Source organism: Ostrinia nubilalis, chromosome 7 (genome assembly GCF_963855985.1).
Source record: "Ostrinia nubilalis chromosome 7, ilOstNubi1.1, whole genome shotgun sequence".
NCBI lineage: Eukaryota > Metazoa > Arthropoda > Insecta > Lepidoptera > Crambidae > Ostrinia > Ostrinia nubilalis.
Genome location: NC_087094.1, coordinates 12,913,629 through 12,931,621, shown reverse-complemented (window position 1 = coordinate 12,931,621; position 17,993 = coordinate 12,913,629). Strand labels below are relative to the sequence as shown.

Below are 17,993 nucleotides of genomic sequence, written 5' to 3'. Positions count from 1 at the left end.
ATTTAGGACGTCAGGGTCACCCAACTTAGAAGTACTACGAACTTTTTATAAATTACATCCACTGAATACCTATTCCTACGCAATTCAAATTAAACCGAGATCACCTAAATAGATAATATTATGTATTGACATGTGCCTACATTTGAAACCTAAATTGACTACGCCGCTAAAAGTCCTACAACCACATACTAGAAGCTATGTACGATTGTACGTACGAGCTTAGCTGAAAGCATTTCATATCTAAATCTATCTATCAGTTAAACATGAAACCACATTATGGTTTCGGTAATATGAGAGTATTATGCCCGCTTGTCAGGTAGGTACGTTCAACTACTTAACTATCGGCCGTTTGGTGTAGTGGTTCGAAACGGACTACTATTCCGGAGGTTGCGGGTTCGATTCCCGCACAGTACAAACATTTATTATTTGTGTGCATGAACATATTTGTTTGTATTGGTCTGGGTGTTTTCTATGTGTATGTATTTACAAAAAAAAAGTATAGTTCCAAAATACTGAACTGTCCTATGCATGACATTGACAGTGGGGCGCCACCGTCAATACCGGATCGCTGGTTCCGATTTTTGCCATGTTTGGAAACCATATAGTTGAACGATGGTAGCGCCCCCCTGTCATTGAGTTTGGTGGGACAGTTCAGCGTGGGTCATCTATATGTAAGTATGTTTATATCCGTTGTCTAGTACCCATAGTTGCCCATAGTACAAGCTTTGCTTAGTTTGGGGCTTGAAGCGCAGTGTAAAATGTCCAAGGATATTAATTTATTTATTTATGTATTTATTATTTATTTTATTTATTAACTAGGTTGGTAGGTAATGTTTAAGTTTTGTCTAGCTAAACGCAAGGTTAACGTTTCAGTGGTCAAAAGTGAAACTCTCTCAAGTCGAAGATATTGGATTTATTTTGTAAAATCAAAATAAATAAGCAAAATATAGGTACCTACTATCTTTGTTATTACGATTTCAAAACTACCAATATTAAATTCACTGACTTGCAAATAAAAATTCTAAACCAGTTTTCGTTGTTTTCGGTACAATAGATGCCAAGTTCGATACAAAGACGAAGGTCTTTCCATCCTTAAATATGTTTTCAAGATTGGTTATTTTCTGGATTTTTGAACTAATATAGTTAGTTTGAACTAATATAAGGTGAGCTGAATCTGTTTTCAAAAAGTTCATAGTACATGTAATGTAATCATGCTCAATTGTAGGTAGAGCTAGGTCTTATCGTCTTCCAGAAAGATTACAATTAGTCGGGTACTAAATAGGTAAAAATTGCCTGAAATTAAATGAAGAGAGAAAAGTTTATTTTTTTCTCTTGATCCCAACCCGCCCATTAACTATATTGCCAGCTGAAACCTGAAACTGATGCACATTTTGAATTCGCTCCCGATATTGCGAGCGGTCGCAATTCCCCAGCCAAAAATTAAACATATTGCGGCGCTTTGTCGAGCTCCATAGGAAACTTTTATTTCGCAACTCTGTTGGTAGGTAGGATACGGATAGTTTTAGTTGCTAGTTTTGTGATATTTGAACCTTTTTGTAAGCAATATCAACTTGCAATATTGGTGCTGTGCTGAAACATTAATGGCAGTTTAAAATTCAATGTTGTGATAACTATAAAACATAACTAAAAAATATTGTGATATTTGAGCAATATCAAATTGCAATATTGTTGCTGACACATTATTGGCAGTTTAAGACATTGCTCCAAAATAAAGCTCTCTTAATTACAATTTAGCTATACCTACCGTAATGGAAATGGTCTTATTAGAAATAACGGAGGATCGTCTCAATAATATATGGCGTTCACGCTGTCCCCTACCATTTGTATTTTCCATATTGCGAAAACAAACGAATAATATGATTTATTGAGCAACCACATATCCTTACTCATACTAATATTCGTATCATCAGACGGATAGACCGGAGCAACTCTCTAGTAGAGAGCAGCAGCGGCTTGGGCCCCCTGAGCCCCGGCGCTGGGGCCTCCGTCAGCGCCCTTGGAGCCCTGCAGCCGGACCTGTACACCAAGCGGGAGGCGCCCCTGGTCATCGAGCTGGAGGGCGCGGGGCCCTCGCTAGGGCGCATCCACCTTCGGCTGAAGTACGACTTTGACCGGTCTGATTTGGAAGTGCATCTTATTGAGGGTAAGATTCTTGTGTTAATAAAGCTTAGGTACACGATGTATCGAGAAGGAGGTCAATCGTCGAATCCAACTCGGCTGGGCAGCGTTCGGGAAACTACGCAACATCTTTTCGTCCAAAATACCCCAGTGCCTGAAGACGAAAGTCTACAACCAATGTGTGTTACCTGTGATGACTTATGGCTCGGAAACGTGGCCCCTCACTATAGGCCTTATACAAAAGCTCAAAGTTGCACAGCGTGCTATGGAGAGGGCTATGCTCGGTGTTTCTTTACGAGATCGAATCAGAAATGAGGAGATCCGTAAACGAACTAAAGTCGCTGACATAGCCCGACGGATCAGCAAGCTGAAGTGGCAGTGGGCAGGGCACATAGTACGCAGAACTGACGGCCGATGGGGCAGCAAGGTTCTGGGATGGAGGCCACGTACCGGAAAACGCAGCGTGGGACGTCCACCCACAAGGTGGACCGACGACCTGATAAAGGTAGCGGGAAGGCGCTGGATGCAGGCCGCTACCAACCGTGCGATGTGGAAGTCATTGGGGGAGGCCTATGTTCAGCAGTGGACGTCCTGTGGCTGAAATGATGATGATGATGATGACACGATGTATCGTGCGACATTTTCCAGGTGGCTTTATTGCAAACGCTTAGCTATTAATTAAATAGTTGATCTACTCCCACTGATCCTGATACCTGATCGCATATTGCCCTCGTTCGTTCGTTCGTTTCAGCCGAAAGAAGTCCACTGCTGGACAGGACAAATTTCCACAAAGAAGGTCGCGGGAGGTGCCTGGAGTCCTGCGCCGCTCGCATCCAGGCACCTCCCGCGACCTTCACCGGATCGTCGCATATTGCCCTACTTTTAGTTAATAGATTTACAGCGTTTGTCGGTTCATACATTTTATCAATGATTCGTTTAATAACTAAGTGTAGTGTGGGCTTACCTACTCTTGACAAAAGTCACGTTAGTCACATCTTTGCACCCCGCAACTCCAATCTATGGTGGAACAAGCTTTCGAGAAGATACTTGCTCATTTAGGTACTTGGGGAGCTGTCGCATTAACCACCTAATCCACGATTCCAGCTCACGACCTGGCAGGCTATGAAGCGGGCGGCTTCAACGACCCATACGTCCGAGTGACTCTCCTACCCGAGGTGGACACCCGCGTGCGGCAGACGCCTGTACACCGGAATGAGGCCAACCCCTTCTTTGACCAGCACTTTAAGTTTCCTGTGTCGCATGATGACTTAGGCGACAAGGTGCTGCTGTTGCAGGTCTTCGATTATGACAGGTGGGTTTTAGTCCGAAGTTGCAAAATGATCAATGCAAGTATTGCACCGGTGGGCTCTATCACATTCACTGAATACTTACAGCAAAATTATAGGCCTACCTACTTGTTTTTGGGTAAAAAATGCATTAAACTGCGTATTGTACCTACCCTGCGAGGACAGGGTAGGTTATCTGGGGCTCCCCTCATCAGAAAGATGAGGCATACCCACTAAAATAACCCCGGTACTGCTCCGTCGAACGCCTTAGTGGCTTAGTGGGAAAAACCATAGTGGGAAGATCTGATTCTATTCAAAGCATAAAGTCGGTGCGCTATGGACGAAGCTAAATATTTATCTATATGTATAACTAGCTTTCCGCCCGCGGCTTCGCCCGCGTGGAATTTTGTCTGTCACAGAAAAACTTTATCGCGCGCGTCCCTGTTTCAAAAACCGGGATAAAAACTATCCTATGTTCTTTCCCGGGACTCAAACTATCTCTATGCCAAATTTCATCAAAATCGGTTGCGAGGTTTAAGCGGGAAAGCGTAACAGACAGACAGACAGACAGACAGACAGATATTAGTTGGGATATAGGGTAACGAAAACAAAAGACAGACAACAGTAGGTAGGTAAATAGGTAATCTAATCACGCAGATACGTATTACAAGTTATGTACCTACACTCTAACGGTTAAGTAGGTCTCTAATTTTACTTACATAGGTACTTAGGTTTAAAAAATCATATTACCCTGTGTGCAGATTCTCCCGCAACGAGGTGATGGGGTCAGCCAAGGTTCCCTTATCCCGCGTGGAGGTAGCAGGAGGCGCCGAGGTCTGGGCAGAGCTGTCCCGCGAGAGACGCCCTCCAGAGGAGCTGCAGGAACTCCTGCTGTCTCTATCGTACCTGCCCTCAGCAGAACGGCTCACCGTGGTCGTTCTGAAGGCGCGGAATCTGCTGCCACCGCAAGAGGGAAAGGATGCTTTGGGTAAGAAGTTTTTTTGATAAGTACTTAAGTAAGTACATCTTTTAGCTGATAGATTTCTTACTTTGTACCCATGAAGTAGACTTAGGTAGTAGACAGTAGGATTCACATTACTATGATTAAATTTTACAATAGCTTTTGTATGTAAGTTTAAAGAAATAGGTTCCTACTTTCATTTTCAAAACAATAAGGCGCTTTTTTGTAAGCCTATAATCACATCAATCTATTTTCTTCTTTCAGATGTATTTGTCAAGGTATATCTCCTCGTGAACGGGAAGAGAGTGAAAAAGAAGAAAACAAATAGGAAAGAGATAAACAATCCCGTCTGGAACGAGGCTCTATCGTTCAGCCTGCCATCTGCCAATCTTCAAGAGGCTTCAATCGAGGCAAGTCCTATATTATCTTTAATAGACTAATGCCCGTTTTCACCACCAATCCCTAATTTTTAAGTGACCCCTATGGAAACAAAATCTCTATTATTTGTTTGTGAACGGTTATTGAGAACGGGCATACTTAAAGCTAGTGAACGCCAGACCTAACGTCATTTTATAAAAGCTGATAAAGTTAGTCATATACTCCCAATACTTATAGGTTAGAATGCTGGTGAATCATGAAGTTTGGGTCATCATGGCTTTAGCATCTATCCTAAAGAAACTATCTGGCAAGCAGTTGGAACTGTCAAAACTATCTGGCTGATGTGGAAACAACTTCTAATCATTGCCCAAATATTATGCATAAAAATCAGATTTTTTATGTTAATTATTTATTTCCAGGTGTGCGTGGTGACCGGCGGCGGCAGCGGACTGGTGGTGGGCTGGTGTTGCGTGGGCGCCGCGGAGCCCGCCGCCGAGGGGCGTCACTGGGCCCAGATGGCGCACGAGACGAGGAAGGCGGTGGCCATGTGGCACACGCTCAGATAGGCGCACAACAGTTATCATAACAAATACTTCTAAGTATTACTAGACAAGATCAGGAAAGGCCGATTTGCACCATCTTACTTTAACTTTGACAAACGTCAAAAATCTGTCAAACTCCATAGAAAAGGCACCGGTTATTGTTATTGTTACGGTTAAAATAAGGTGGTGCAACTCAGCCCAACTCGCAAGTGTGCACGTTGCCAAGATACTCACGTTGTTTTAACATCAGTGTTACCATAAGTTTACGTTAGTAGGCACGGCGTTAGGTGTGCTCGCTAGCGATCGCATAAGAAATACTATAATTAATTTGTATGACAGATTGCACAGCGACGCTAGCGGCTACTTTCAAGAACAAAAATCTTAGAATTTTTTGACGCACTCGCTACTATAATAGCGAGCACACCTAACGTAAACACATGGTAGGGTGACGGAACCAATCATGGACATGTTAAGCGGACTAAATTCGAATTTCCTTTAAAAAGGAGATGTTTTTTGATAATACAAAAGTGGTGATTTTTTTTTCGGCACTCAAATACATGAGGAACATTTAAACAAAACCAAAAATCCTGTATGTTTAATAGATAATTAATAAAAAATACATAAATTGAAATTTACGAAATCACCATTGATGGACATCAAAAATTCAGTAATGGACACCCAGTCATGGACATGGACCCAATTATGAACATCCAATAATGGACACTTTTGTATTGAACACATGAATGAAACAAATGATGTCACAAATCAACTTTTATTATTGCTATTTGAACTTTCAACATGATCAGTCTTCGATTTTCAAGTATCAGACTTTCAATCAACCATCTGGTGACAAAATGCGCTTCCGTCGGTATTAAATGTCCGACTGGGTTCATCTAAAACATCTTTTAAACCTATAACTTCTATGTATCTCGTTATTTCATCGAACCATTTGCCTTCTTCTTCTTTTGAATGCCTTCTTCGGTAACGTCATCCCTCGACTTCGAACGATCAAAATATCGAATTTACAAATGATCAAATGTTCAAAATATCGAATGATTAAAATATCGAAAATCAATAAAGAAGTTTAAACTAAATGTCATAATTATGATGAATATAAATAAAACTTTTTTTTTAATTTCTAGGGTACCATAGTTAACAAGGAACCCTTACCTCCATCTTCCTATTAAACTATGCAATAAGATCGATTTTCGATAGTTTAATCGTTAGATCTTTTGAAGATTATTTCGATCATTTTGAAAATTCTATATTTTAATCGTTCGGTGTTTTGAGTTTTCGATGAAACGTGTTTGATATTTTTACTTTCGATCATTTGTTATTCGATATGGCGGAGGTACAATTTTGGAGTAAAATTAACACAACCCAGGTTATTCGAGGAACATCAAACCGGAGGGCAGCCGTGCTTATCTTTTCCCCCAGCATTTACAGCATCCAATGCTCTCCCCATTTGTTTGGGGGTGTAATTTTGTATTGGTGCATTCTAAGACAAAACAAAGAACCCAATTATGGACAGCTAAAAATACCCAGCTATGGACATCGTCCAACATTGGAAAATAAAGAGCAATTACAAAATTAACTCAACCCAAATGTTTAGTGCATCAAATTAAATCATTTAATACAATAAACTAAAAATCAATTAAAAACTTAAGCATGGACACTTGTCCATTACTGAATTTCATAAAATATCGAATCCAGTAATGAACAAACCCCGGAAAAAACTTATGGCTGTAATAAGACATTTTTAACTTAGCTCAATTTACTTGCTATTTATTATTATTCAGTAAAAATAACATCAAATCTCATTATAACACAACATAAGATAGCACCAAGCACAAATATGTACTCACTTCCTTAACGATTTCAATAGTAAAAACGGATTTTCGTGACCACCGCGCGCAACGAGATTTCACTTCGCAGCTATCTTAAAACAAAGTGGCCGATTTTGGTGACGTGTGTCAAAATGATAGCCCAAACGTCTATTGATTGTGATTTTAGTGTTGCCAGTTCAAAATGTTGCGACAGTTGCTTAATAAATTCGATCAACGAAAAAAATGTCCATAATTGGTGCCATGTCCATTACTGGTGCCGTCACCCTACTTAAGCACACAGCATAAACAAGAGTGTCTGTGTAAGTTTGCAAGGGTACTTACCGTGGCATGGACAACTTTCGCAGATAATAACGGCCTCAGCTAGGTACCTACTTACTTAATTTTAGAAGACTTTGTTCAGAAGAGATTGTCTAGTGGTAGATACATAGAAGTATTTGTAAAGTAAACACCTCGGAGCTCGGTGATCTATAATTCAATACTGGATCAGTTAGAGTCATCGCACACTCGAATTTTATAGCCTTCTATCGCTGTTGCTCATGTTACCATCTTCCAATGAGAATGATACACATCCAAAAATAGGGAAAGGGCGTAAGAAATGCGGTTCGTAGGCAGGAAAGCTGTAAGTCCTTTCAGGCGGTAACTGCTGTGTAAAAATATGCTGAAACAGCTTAGGTGGCGTTCAAATTAAAAACGCCTGCGACTCTCACGAACGAATTAACGAAGATTTTCGTAGTTTCGTTTCGTTGTGTAAAATTTGTGTGTGCGAGAGCTCTTAATTTTAATAGGTATTTTCGTTATGAATAGAATTGTGGGCCGTTGATGGCCGCACCACGAGCACCCTGAGTTTCTGTATGCCGCAGATTGCGCTTATGAAAGACTTGTTGGCGTCAGATCAACAGGCTTCACACGTATCAGTGAACTTGGATAATATCTGAGTATCATAATATGATAATATTATAATGATTATAATAGTCCACATTAAATAAAGTGCATTTTTCTTGTGATTTGGATTTCGCAACGTGCGGATCTATTCCGCGTGCGTGTAAATCACGCTGCTGGTTGCATGCAGGACGAAGATTTCGTATTGTGTGCCCGCAGCCAATCCGTGTAGACCGCGTAACGCCCGTAGCACACCTCCGCCGCGAAACCATGACAGCGAAAGGATTTCAATATACCTACATCTCTGCGTTTATTTGGCCTCGTTGGTGGGGGTGTGATTTCAGAGATATATATTTTATTTGTCGGCCGTTTGGTGTAGTGGTTCAGAACGGACTACTATGCCGAGAGGTCCCGGGTTCGATTCCCGGCCGGGCAGAAATTGAAATGATGAATTTTAATTTCTGTGACGGGTCTGGGTGTGACTATGTATAATATTTATGTATTTAAAAAAAAAAGTATATAAGTAGTATATCCGTTAAGCTTAGCACCCATAACACAAGCATTAAGTTGCTTACTTTGGGGCTAGCTGGCGCCAAAGATTATTTATTTATTTATTTATATATTGATATAGTTTCGCTGTGATGTTTTCGCGGCGGAGGTGTGCTACAGGCGTAATAGGAAAAACATATATGAATTAATTAAATGCAGGCACCCCGTATGCGGATTAAATCCTCACGTGTGCCTAAATCCACATCACAGGATAAAAACACTTACGGCGAATATGTATTATAAATATTTCATTCTCCACTCTCTTGAATTCAAAATACTTACTTACTTAAATGTTTACAGATCGGATAGGTAGTTCAGCGATTGACGCGCTATTTTATCAGAAACGAAGCAGCTGGGCAGTCCGAATAATACTTATGATGTAGGTTCCACGTTCTAAGTGGCACTTATCAGTCACCTTGCTGTGTAGCATTCCGATATAAAATCGTTGAGATAACATGTAGTATGTAATGTAGTGACTAGTGGTACCTACTTAACTGTATGAATTTAATTCTGTGTCGGTCGGCCGATAAAATGTCTGTACTATCCGTTCGCGATAAGTTTACCGCTGGCGATATGACGTCACTCGAAGGAAAGCGTCTATAACTATAGCAAACTATATTGAAAATATTTTTTATTTATTAATATTGATAAAAATTGTGTATTTGCGTAAAATAAGACACTTAATTGCGTTTAATCACTAACTAATTGCGTTTAATCGCGGTTAGGGGAGGGGACGCGCATTCCACAGACCGGCAAACTTAGCGCGAACGGGTAGTAGTCTAGGCGGACGCTGAATTTCGGCCACTCTTACTAAAATAAAAATACATCAATATGGTATTTACTTACCAACTGATGTAATGAATCGCTAATTTCAACGAACACTAAAATTACACCACCAGTGGAAATGGGGTTCTTCAGCACTGATCCACGAGACTTCCATTTCATACACCATTAGAGTTAACGTGAAAAATACCCTATTTCCGCTGGCGTTGTAAATAAAGGTTCGAAGGCCTAAAGTCATAGATAGTATCGGAATGCTACATAATAACATCTCGCTAGTAAATGAGTGTTAGATATTTCTAATAGCACATCACAGAAACAATTTATATGTAACTTAGGTTAAATAGTTATAACTTAGGCTCATACTACGTAATAGTCATGTTACTTTTATAAGCCTATTTCCTCAATTTTCTTATCGTCATTTTTGCCGATTACTTATCAGCTTAAAAAATATTTATTAGTTTAAGTTTTTTAAATTCACTAAGTATGTGCATCCAAGACGTTGCGAGCCTATCCCCGATGCTGAAGGTTCCTTACATGTCCTTATGGATCTTTTAAGGTCGATTCACACATAACAGATCACACATAGGTACCAGTAAAGCCACAGTTCCATCAACGTGTTCCCTCAGTTCTGTTAGGCTGAGCCCCGATTACGGTAATTTTTAACGTTTCCAATCCAGACGCGTTTCTGATTCTGCGATACGATTGGTCAAAACAGCTGACGTACGCTGTTGAACGACCAATCGTATCGCAGAATCGAGAAGCGTGTCTGGATTGGAAACGTTAAAAGTTACCGTAATCGGGACTCTGGTTTTAGTGTCACGCGGACCGTCCGGTGCGGACCCGCTCCGCACGGCCAATCTGTATGAACTTCTAGGGAGCGTTTTAGAGTAGGTACTTAATGCGGTCCGGAGGAACCGCACCGCTCCCTAGCAGTTCATACAGATCGGCTATGCGGAGCGATTCGCACTGACAGTCCGCGTGACATTAAGGAACGAGAATCACGGACGTATCATTGAAGCTCCGTGAATTAAGTAGAATTAATGTGTGAATAGACCTTTATTAAATACCTACAAAATACACGAATCTCAATGCTAGCTCAAACTACACAGTAATTCCCATATCAATAATGCGTAAAATAAATGGTTCCTATAGTATAGGTACTTGCACCGATGTTTGATCGTAAAAATCCCTTGAAAATTGTATCTTGTATTAATTTGTGTCAGGTACTTATGCTTACATGGCTAAACGAATTTGGATAAACTTTGCATTTTAAAATAGCCAATAGTATGTGTAACTCGAAGAAATTTATCCCAGAAAGATTCCATGCAAATACACTTCGAGAGTGATAAACAACAATACAATGTTTCAATATTATAAGTGTAAGTAGAACATACCAAATTATTTTATATGCGCGATATATTTCGTGATAACATTCAAGTGTATACTTACTTACTATATGTAGTTATAATTATGATAAATTGCATGTTTACACAGATTTATAGGCTAACGAGATGTTATTTAAGCAGGTGCACAACTTATAAAGAGCTAAATAATTAAACGTAAGTCTTCTTCAAAGCATTCTACTACAATAGCTTGTATGTACCTCTTTTATGTACTATCCAGGGCTAACTGTGGGCTCTTTCTACTCGTACTGTCTATGTCTACCTGACAATATTCTTACTGAACTGTTATTTTATACCAGACTGGTCTGTTAACCTGTAACATTTTGGCCTATTATTATAAGAACATTTAGAAAACTTATGTAAGAACACATTCACACTCAAAAACGGTATTTTAGAAATAATTTATTGAGCTTTGGAAACACCAAACAAGTCTTATGAATTTATAGAATTTTGTATAAACTGTTAATTTTAGAAAAATAATAATTTTAATCGATTTGTCCAAAGATATGTAAGTATTAAACCCTAAAATCCTTAGATCTATGTACCTATGTACTTCGGCTACTTTGATAATATATGCCCACAGTTATTCTGTCACGATAAAGTATTTATTATCATGTACCTATAGTAATCATTGCATGGTGTGATCACCCTTTTGTTCACACCAAGGGTTTTATGAATAAATTATATCGAATTTTATTCTGAAAATATACGTACATATTTTTATTATTATTCTAACTAAGTGTATGTATCTGTGTCGAGAAAAAGTATTTTACTTTGTATTTTCTTTACAATGTCTAAATAAAATGTCTATTTGTAAGATTACTGGTATTTTTATTTACAGGGGCAGGGGCAGTTGATTAAAACTCGAGTTTACAATAACTTAATAATTTATTTCATATTTTTTACAAGGTGTACACAACGTTAAAATATTCATATTCAACATATTTCACTTTATATCAAAGTTATAACAATGGAACAGTCTCGAGTCTCGCGGGAGCGACGGGTGCGTAGAACACTACAAAGTCACTAAAAAATTATACACTAACTTACCGCAGACGACGCGACGCCCGCCGCTGCATCCAGCGCCAACTAAAATTGCATATTTACACCAAATTAAAACCTTGCGACGACGCTTTGCAATCAGTTTTGATTTGCCTAACGTAACAAAAACTAATCAGCATTAAAATCTTGGTAATTATGCATTATTTACAAAGTGAACGTGAGAACACATGAATAACTAATATCACATTTAATACTTACTATAATCTACTGATATCGAAAGAATTAAAATAAAATTAAAATAAAACAAAATGGCAAGACAGATGACTAAGATAAAATTACAAACGTATTTAGGTATCGTAAAGCTAAATGTTAAACGTAAGAATGTTGTGTTTAATACTTTACATAACATCGCTGACGTCTTTAGCTGTCGGGGGGAGGTAGGGCACAAGTGTAACGTGTGTGAGTATGGCGCGTGTGGCTGTGTTTATGGCAGTGTGGTTTCGCATCGGAGCGAGGATGTTTGTGTCATTGTTTTGAAGGGATTTTAGGATGTAGGTATTTGCAGTCGGGATCCTTGCAAGTGCCTCCAACTTCGAACGGACAAAGGAAACTGTTCGGGTCCTCCGCCCAGCTGAAAAATGTTCACATTAAAACAATTACGCAGTATTGGATACCAAGCGTGGACAGTGTGAATGCATACTTACATCGCACCCAGTACGATGTGCGTACACATTGCCCATCCACAATATCATTTGAAGCGTCGAAATTCGTAATGTAAGCATGCACAGTTTCTTCTACAATAATACCTAATGGAAAAAGTATGAGTATGTAAGAAAAATTAATTAAAATTATAAAATCATCATTTTATGCTTTACTGCTTGATAACATCAAGAACTTTAAAAATTAACTAAACATTTAACATTATGTTTGAATCTCATGTCCCTTAATATTCGTGTATGCATGAAAATTATAAAATTAACAGTCACTTACGATCCAGCATTTAAAGCATCAAGCGGCGACTTGTAGTCGTCAATGACTTTGTTAGTTTTCTCTGCATTGTGTTGATCATTATCTGCATCAGTACAATTCTTCCCATTCCCCCCGCCTTTTTCAACCGTCGGATTCTTCTCTTCGGCCAAATTTTCATTTTTATTATTTCTATGTTTTGCTACATCCACCACTTTTTCCTTTGTTGGACTATTAGTTATTTTAACAACTTTTTTATTGTTACCAGAAACGTCAACTTGAATCGATAGCCTCTTATTAACTGCTACATCATCACTCAAGTCATTTACAACACTAACTTTGACTGATTTTAAGGCTTCAGGATTCTTGTAGTCGTCCGTTGAAGGATTATTTTCTTTTTGTAATTTAGTTCCAGGTAATATTTTCCTTTTATTTACTTGTGATATTAATGGTGCTGGTGTACTAATTGTTTTGGAATGATTATTGGAAGTTGAGCTGGAAAAAATAGGAGTGAATCTGAACCTCATATTTAGAGTAACTGATGAAATGATTTTGTGGAAGGCGACCCTTAATATTAAAATTTAAAAATATAACAACAGAACTGGTAGGCGATTAAAAACCAATCCAAAAGTAACTGATCCAGATGATATGATATTATTCTCATATTTTACTAATTTATACGACAGAGTCACCTTAAGTAAGGTTCTGAATCGCCTGTCAGATCAAATATAAAAAAGTACCTTTTTAGAAGGGTTTGATGTTGCAGTCTTATTTTAGCTAATCTATTTTGAATGGATTTCTGTTCTTTTTTATTTAAAGTAATAGCTGTTGAGATATTTCGCAACTCAGTCGCAGCTATTTTATATTTCTGGGAGAGTTTTGTGGCTTCATCCTTGAGTTTAAGCATCTTAGCTGATTCCTCTGCTATTTTTTTCCTGTAAAATTGGAAGTGATGATACATTATGATGAAATGTGGAAGGAGTTTTCGATTTCAATATGTCGTACCTTGAAACTGCTATTTGTTGCTCCAAATTATGGTTCACGACGACCTTTCGAGTTTCTATGGACACGTTTCTCGGTTTCAACGTATCCTTTGCTAAAGCATTCGCTTTACTCAAATTCATAGACGTTTGCCTTGCCTGTTTTATTTTTTCCAACTCCGCCATTCTCCTGACCAAATTTTTATATTCAATTTGTTCAGATTTAGGTAAATGCCTGACAGTCTAAAATGCAAATGATAATAAATTAAAAAAAAAAAACTACAATAATTGGGTAATTTGATTGTTCAGTACTACAATAACACATCTAACCTTTGCCACAAACTTAGGAGCCGGTTTTGGTTGTTCGGGTGCCTTTTGCACAACATCTGGTAATGTTTGTTTCTCCACCTCCATCCTAGTAGACTTCAAAAATAGATCCAATTTTTGCTGAAAGTCAACCTGCTCAGACAGTTTCATGTGCATTTTTGTTAAGTTCTTCGTAGCTTCATGTTCTCCTTCAGAGTCTGACTCTCCTAATTTAATTATAAATGGCTTTGCTTCCGGTATACTAGTAACTTTACTCGGAACTGTTGAAACGGGCGTTTCTGGACTATGAACTTCGTTTACAGATTCTATGACATTAGGGTCTACTAAGTTAGGCCAATTTTTACTCAAAGACGTTAATAGTTTAGCCCTCAACAAATCCTCATCATCATCTATTTCATCTTTTTGTGGAGTTTTAGGAATAATACAGTATGCTTCTGTTATTTGCTTTGTCTCATTGATGATATTGCAGTTATCACTAATATCTTTGACTTTTTCATCTTCAGAGCCTATTTCCATATCAACTGATTCAATGTCAGTATTGTTATCTGCATCTGCTTTATTAGATACTATCTCGGGATCTAAGTCAAAATCTTCATGAAAGGATTGCGACAATCTTTTTCTTTGTTTTTGCTTTTGTTTCATTTCAATAGCTTTTTTTAATAAAGCTGATTTTAGACATATCAACCTTAATTCAGCTGTGTCACTGTCTTCATCATCAGATAGATTGAAAGGTTTATTATCTGTTGGTTGTTTTACGTCTCCTTTACTTTTGGGACCTTTGGTTTTCAGAGCATGTTGTCTTAGTAATTCTAGATCTTCATCAGAATCTCCGTTAGGAAGCTTTTTGATAACTGGATCATTCGATTTATCTACAGTACTAGAATCAACAGTATCCTGACTCTTGACATCACTGATTTCAATTACGGAATCATCATTGTCCTCAGTACATAAGTCTATTAGTTCACATAGTTTAGGTAAACTGTTTTTGGCTTGTTCTTCTGGTGATTTTTCAGTATTTGATTCATTATTTATTACAACATTTTTACAATTCAAAGAGCTCTTGACGGCTAAATTAGGAACTGTAGGAACTACTGGTTTTTTATCTATTATTGTTTTTTTGGCTTCATGATTTTGTGTGCCAAACATTCTTTTTAGCCTAGCACTTAGCGAAGAAGCATCCATTTTTGGTTTATGCACGACTACCGCATTAGCCAATTTACGCCGTTTATTCCTATACTCATCATCAGACTCTTCACTAGACTCTATCACTGTTTTTGGAATAGGTTTTTTTCTGCTCCGACTTTTCTTCTTGGTATCTTTATTCTTTCCAAAATGTATAAGAACTGGTCTTTTCTTTTTCTGTTTGATGTATCTTCCACTATCATTTCTTTTAATAGTAATTTTCGGGAATATTTCTTCATTATCAGAACCAGATATTTCGGATAAGTCATTAGGTAATAGATTATTCTTTTCAATTTTACCTTTTTTCCCTAAAAGTTTATGATTTTAAGTCTATTTTTCAACTATTTTAACAACATGCATGATATTAATTAAACATTCATAGGAGTAAATTTTATAGAACATTAACAAAAGATAAAAATAGTTAATAAGACAACAGAGATAATACATTAGCAAAAAATAAATATTTATAAACCTTACATCATAATTATTTGACATAAAATCCGAATTATAAATAAAATATGTAAAATATAATATTAAATATTGAAATCCATTTCATATTAATATCAAACCAGCAAGTGACAATCAAAGAAGTCAACAATGTGACCTAAATTAAAAATATGTTTAAAATTTTTTTAGATATTAAATGAACTAGTGAATTTAATGCTTTAATAACAAATTAATTAGTAATTAATTATTAAAAATATAAAATTCACTAACCAGAAATATAAATAACACTGTTGCAAAACATTATAAAAATGTATTATTCATAACTAGACATCGGATTATATGCATTTGCATTATTGCATATGCGCACGCACTGCGAGAGCGCATTGAGAGCCTTGAGCATACCAGTGTTGCCAGTCGGGTCTTGTTAGAAATTACCAGAAATATAAAAAAATGTAACCTTTTTGAATAAAAAGTAACCTTCATACGGGGGGGGGGGGGGGGGTTGCGGAGCGAAAATGAATGACCATTCCATGAAGACCGAAAAGTGACCGGCATTATCAACGGCACCAGTCAAATTCTGCCTGAAGAGGTCTCGGCAGAAATGGCGCCAAATTTTAAGTTCTGTCCGGTAACGTCAGTGGACGTTGAAAGGTCATTTTCAGCATATAAATTAGTTTTAAGTGACAAACGTCACAAATTTGCGCAAGAAAACCTTGAAAAATATGTTATTGTATATTGTCACAAGAATTACAACCAATAAGTACCTATATAATTAATTATGTATTGTGAAAATAAAGTTAATTCTAATAATGTTTTTTTTGATTGTGCATATTTTGTGCATATTTCGCCCTTTTTTAGTGCATATTTGCATGCATATATTGGCATTTTGATAGTGCATATAATCCGATGTCTATTCATAACATTTCTAAATTGGTAAAACAAGAAGTGTTGTTACGTTATGTTAATTAATTTATTAAATAATAATTAATAGAGAAAAATCTAGATTGTAACTAGTTTTTAAACTACTGTTGCAGCATATTTTCGCTCAGCTTGAATGTGTTGTCATGGCCTTTTTGTAATCTAACTTGAATGACAAGTTATATCTACATCTATAAATTCTTTAGAAGTAATTTTAATTGCCTTTGATTTTAAAAACAACCTATAGTGAGTCAGAGTAGCTAATAAGGCAAGTTTCAAGTTTAGTATGGTGCTTAAAGAACATGGAAAAGGGCTAGATCAGTGACATCTTGTTGTATAAAAAATACTTGTTTCACCTTTATTTAATCAGTTACTGTAGATATGGTAACCCTTTTCTGTTAATGGGTTTTAATCTGTGGCAATATGAAAAAGGGCAGAGACAAGGATGACATTTTGACGTTGGACATTAGATTTTGGCGCCCGAATGAGTTAGTGAGAAAACTGATTGTAAACTGTTTTATACTGGAAAAGTTGTTGAATACAAATAATTCTCAATTTATCTAACACTGGAAGTTTAGTTTGTAGTATAGTCAACAATCTTAATTAGAATCCAATCTCAAAAAAATAGAAATGTTTTTTTCCTCGTAACTCAATAACAAAGACAACTTGAATTGGGTGTAATGGAAAGACTACATAGACCATATTGTGCTTGCTTCAGTGTACAAGGTTGTTACTGGCAGGCAGAAAGATGCATCAAAGCATGTAGGTACCTATACATAACACTGGTTTTAATGTGGGTATATGGCTTTGACTTGCTCACCCCACCCTCCAATGATGATAAGACCCAAAATTACCTGGTGCGACAGGAGAATTCTTGGCTTTCTTTCGTTCAAGGACATTGTTATAGTTTTCTAGAACTTGGAGCCTCTGGCGCAGCAAAAACTCTTCTTCTGATGAAATATCCGAGAGGTCATCAAGGTCATCAACTATCTCTCCTTCTTCCATCTCCGAATCAGCTTTAGCTGGTGGTATATTTTCAATACATGCCATGTTGAGACCTTAAATGAAAGTGGAACGTCATGTCAATCAAGTGTTGTTTGGTGAATGGTGCAAGATTAAAATTATGTTGACAATCTGACCTTCAGTACGGCAGGTTAATTTGGCACAAATCTAACAATAAAATAGGAATAATATCAAAATTAGAATTCCATTTCATTAGAAAATCACTGGAAATGAAATCACAAGTATCACAACGCTTTGACATTAAGCTCTAGGCTTGGGTAAAAAATATCGATATATCAAAATATCGATATTTTTTCAGAAAAATATCGATATAAATCAGCGATATTTTTTCCCGTGATATATCGATTTTCGATATTTATTTTCAGATATCAAAATCGATAT

General features: G+C 37.3%; 2 protein-coding genes across 4 annotated transcripts in view; one reads left to right on the top strand and one right to left on the bottom strand.

The window, feature by feature from the left end:
• The window catches only part of LOC135073503 (synaptotagmin-5), a 30,052-nt gene extending 24,588 nt beyond the window's left edge, over positions 1–5,464 (top strand). Inside the window, exons 3-7 of the mRNA XM_063967688.1 lie at positions 1,932–2,164; positions 3,244–3,451; positions 4,187–4,413; positions 4,651–4,796; positions 5,184–5,464. Coding sequence (XP_063823758.1) covers positions 1,932–2,164; positions 3,244–3,451; positions 4,187–4,413; positions 4,651–4,796; positions 5,184–5,330 — 961 coding nt within the window. The 3' untranslated portion in view covers positions 5,331–5,464. The remainder of the gene's footprint in view (positions 1–1,931; positions 2,165–3,243; positions 3,452–4,186; positions 4,414–4,650; positions 4,797–5,183) is intronic.
• Positions 5,465–11,636: 6,172 nt separating this feature from the next.
• On the bottom strand, positions 11,637–17,852 carry LOC135073356 (uncharacterized). 3 transcript variants are annotated; one of them, XR_010257615.1, is made up of 8 exons: positions 17,729–17,852; positions 17,444–17,647; positions 14,046–15,532; positions 13,741–13,958; positions 13,476–13,670; positions 12,760–13,230; positions 12,172–12,400; positions 11,637–11,856 (listed from the first exon to the last, which is right to left on the bottom strand). XR_010257615.1 is itself a non-coding variant. In XM_063967508.1 (8 exons), the coding sequence occupies exons 2-7, from the start codon at positions 17,637–17,639 to the stop codon at positions 12,518–12,520; spliced, it is 2,625 nt and encodes an 874-aa protein (XP_063823578.1). In that variant the 5' UTR covers positions 17,640–17,647; positions 17,729–17,852; the 3' UTR covers positions 12,322–12,400; positions 12,474–12,517. The 3 variants fall into 3 exon arrangements, 2 of the variants coding, with proteins under 2 accessions (XP_063823577.1, XP_063823578.1); XM_063967508.1 differs by lacking the exon at positions 11,637–11,856 and adding an exon at positions 12,474–12,575 and having other exon boundaries at positions 12,322–12,400; XM_063967507.1 differs by having other exon boundaries at positions 11,637–12,400.
• Positions 17,853–17,993: the final 141 nt, after the last annotated feature.

Excerpts from the sequence above, each read along its gene's own strand:
- LOC135073356 (XM_063967507.1), bottom strand. The coding sequence starts at position 17,639 with ATGGCATGTATTGAAAATATACCACCAGCTAAAGCTGATTCGGAGATG. Across the intron at positions 13,231-13,475 it reads CATCAAACCCTTCTAAAAAG|CTCAACTTCCAATAATCATT; the intron begins GTACTTTTTTAT and ends TATTTTTTCCAG. Across the intron at positions 12,401-12,759 it reads GATGCTTTAAATGCTGGATC|CTGGGCGGAGGACCCGAACA; the intron begins GTAAGTGACTGT and ends AACATTTTTCAG.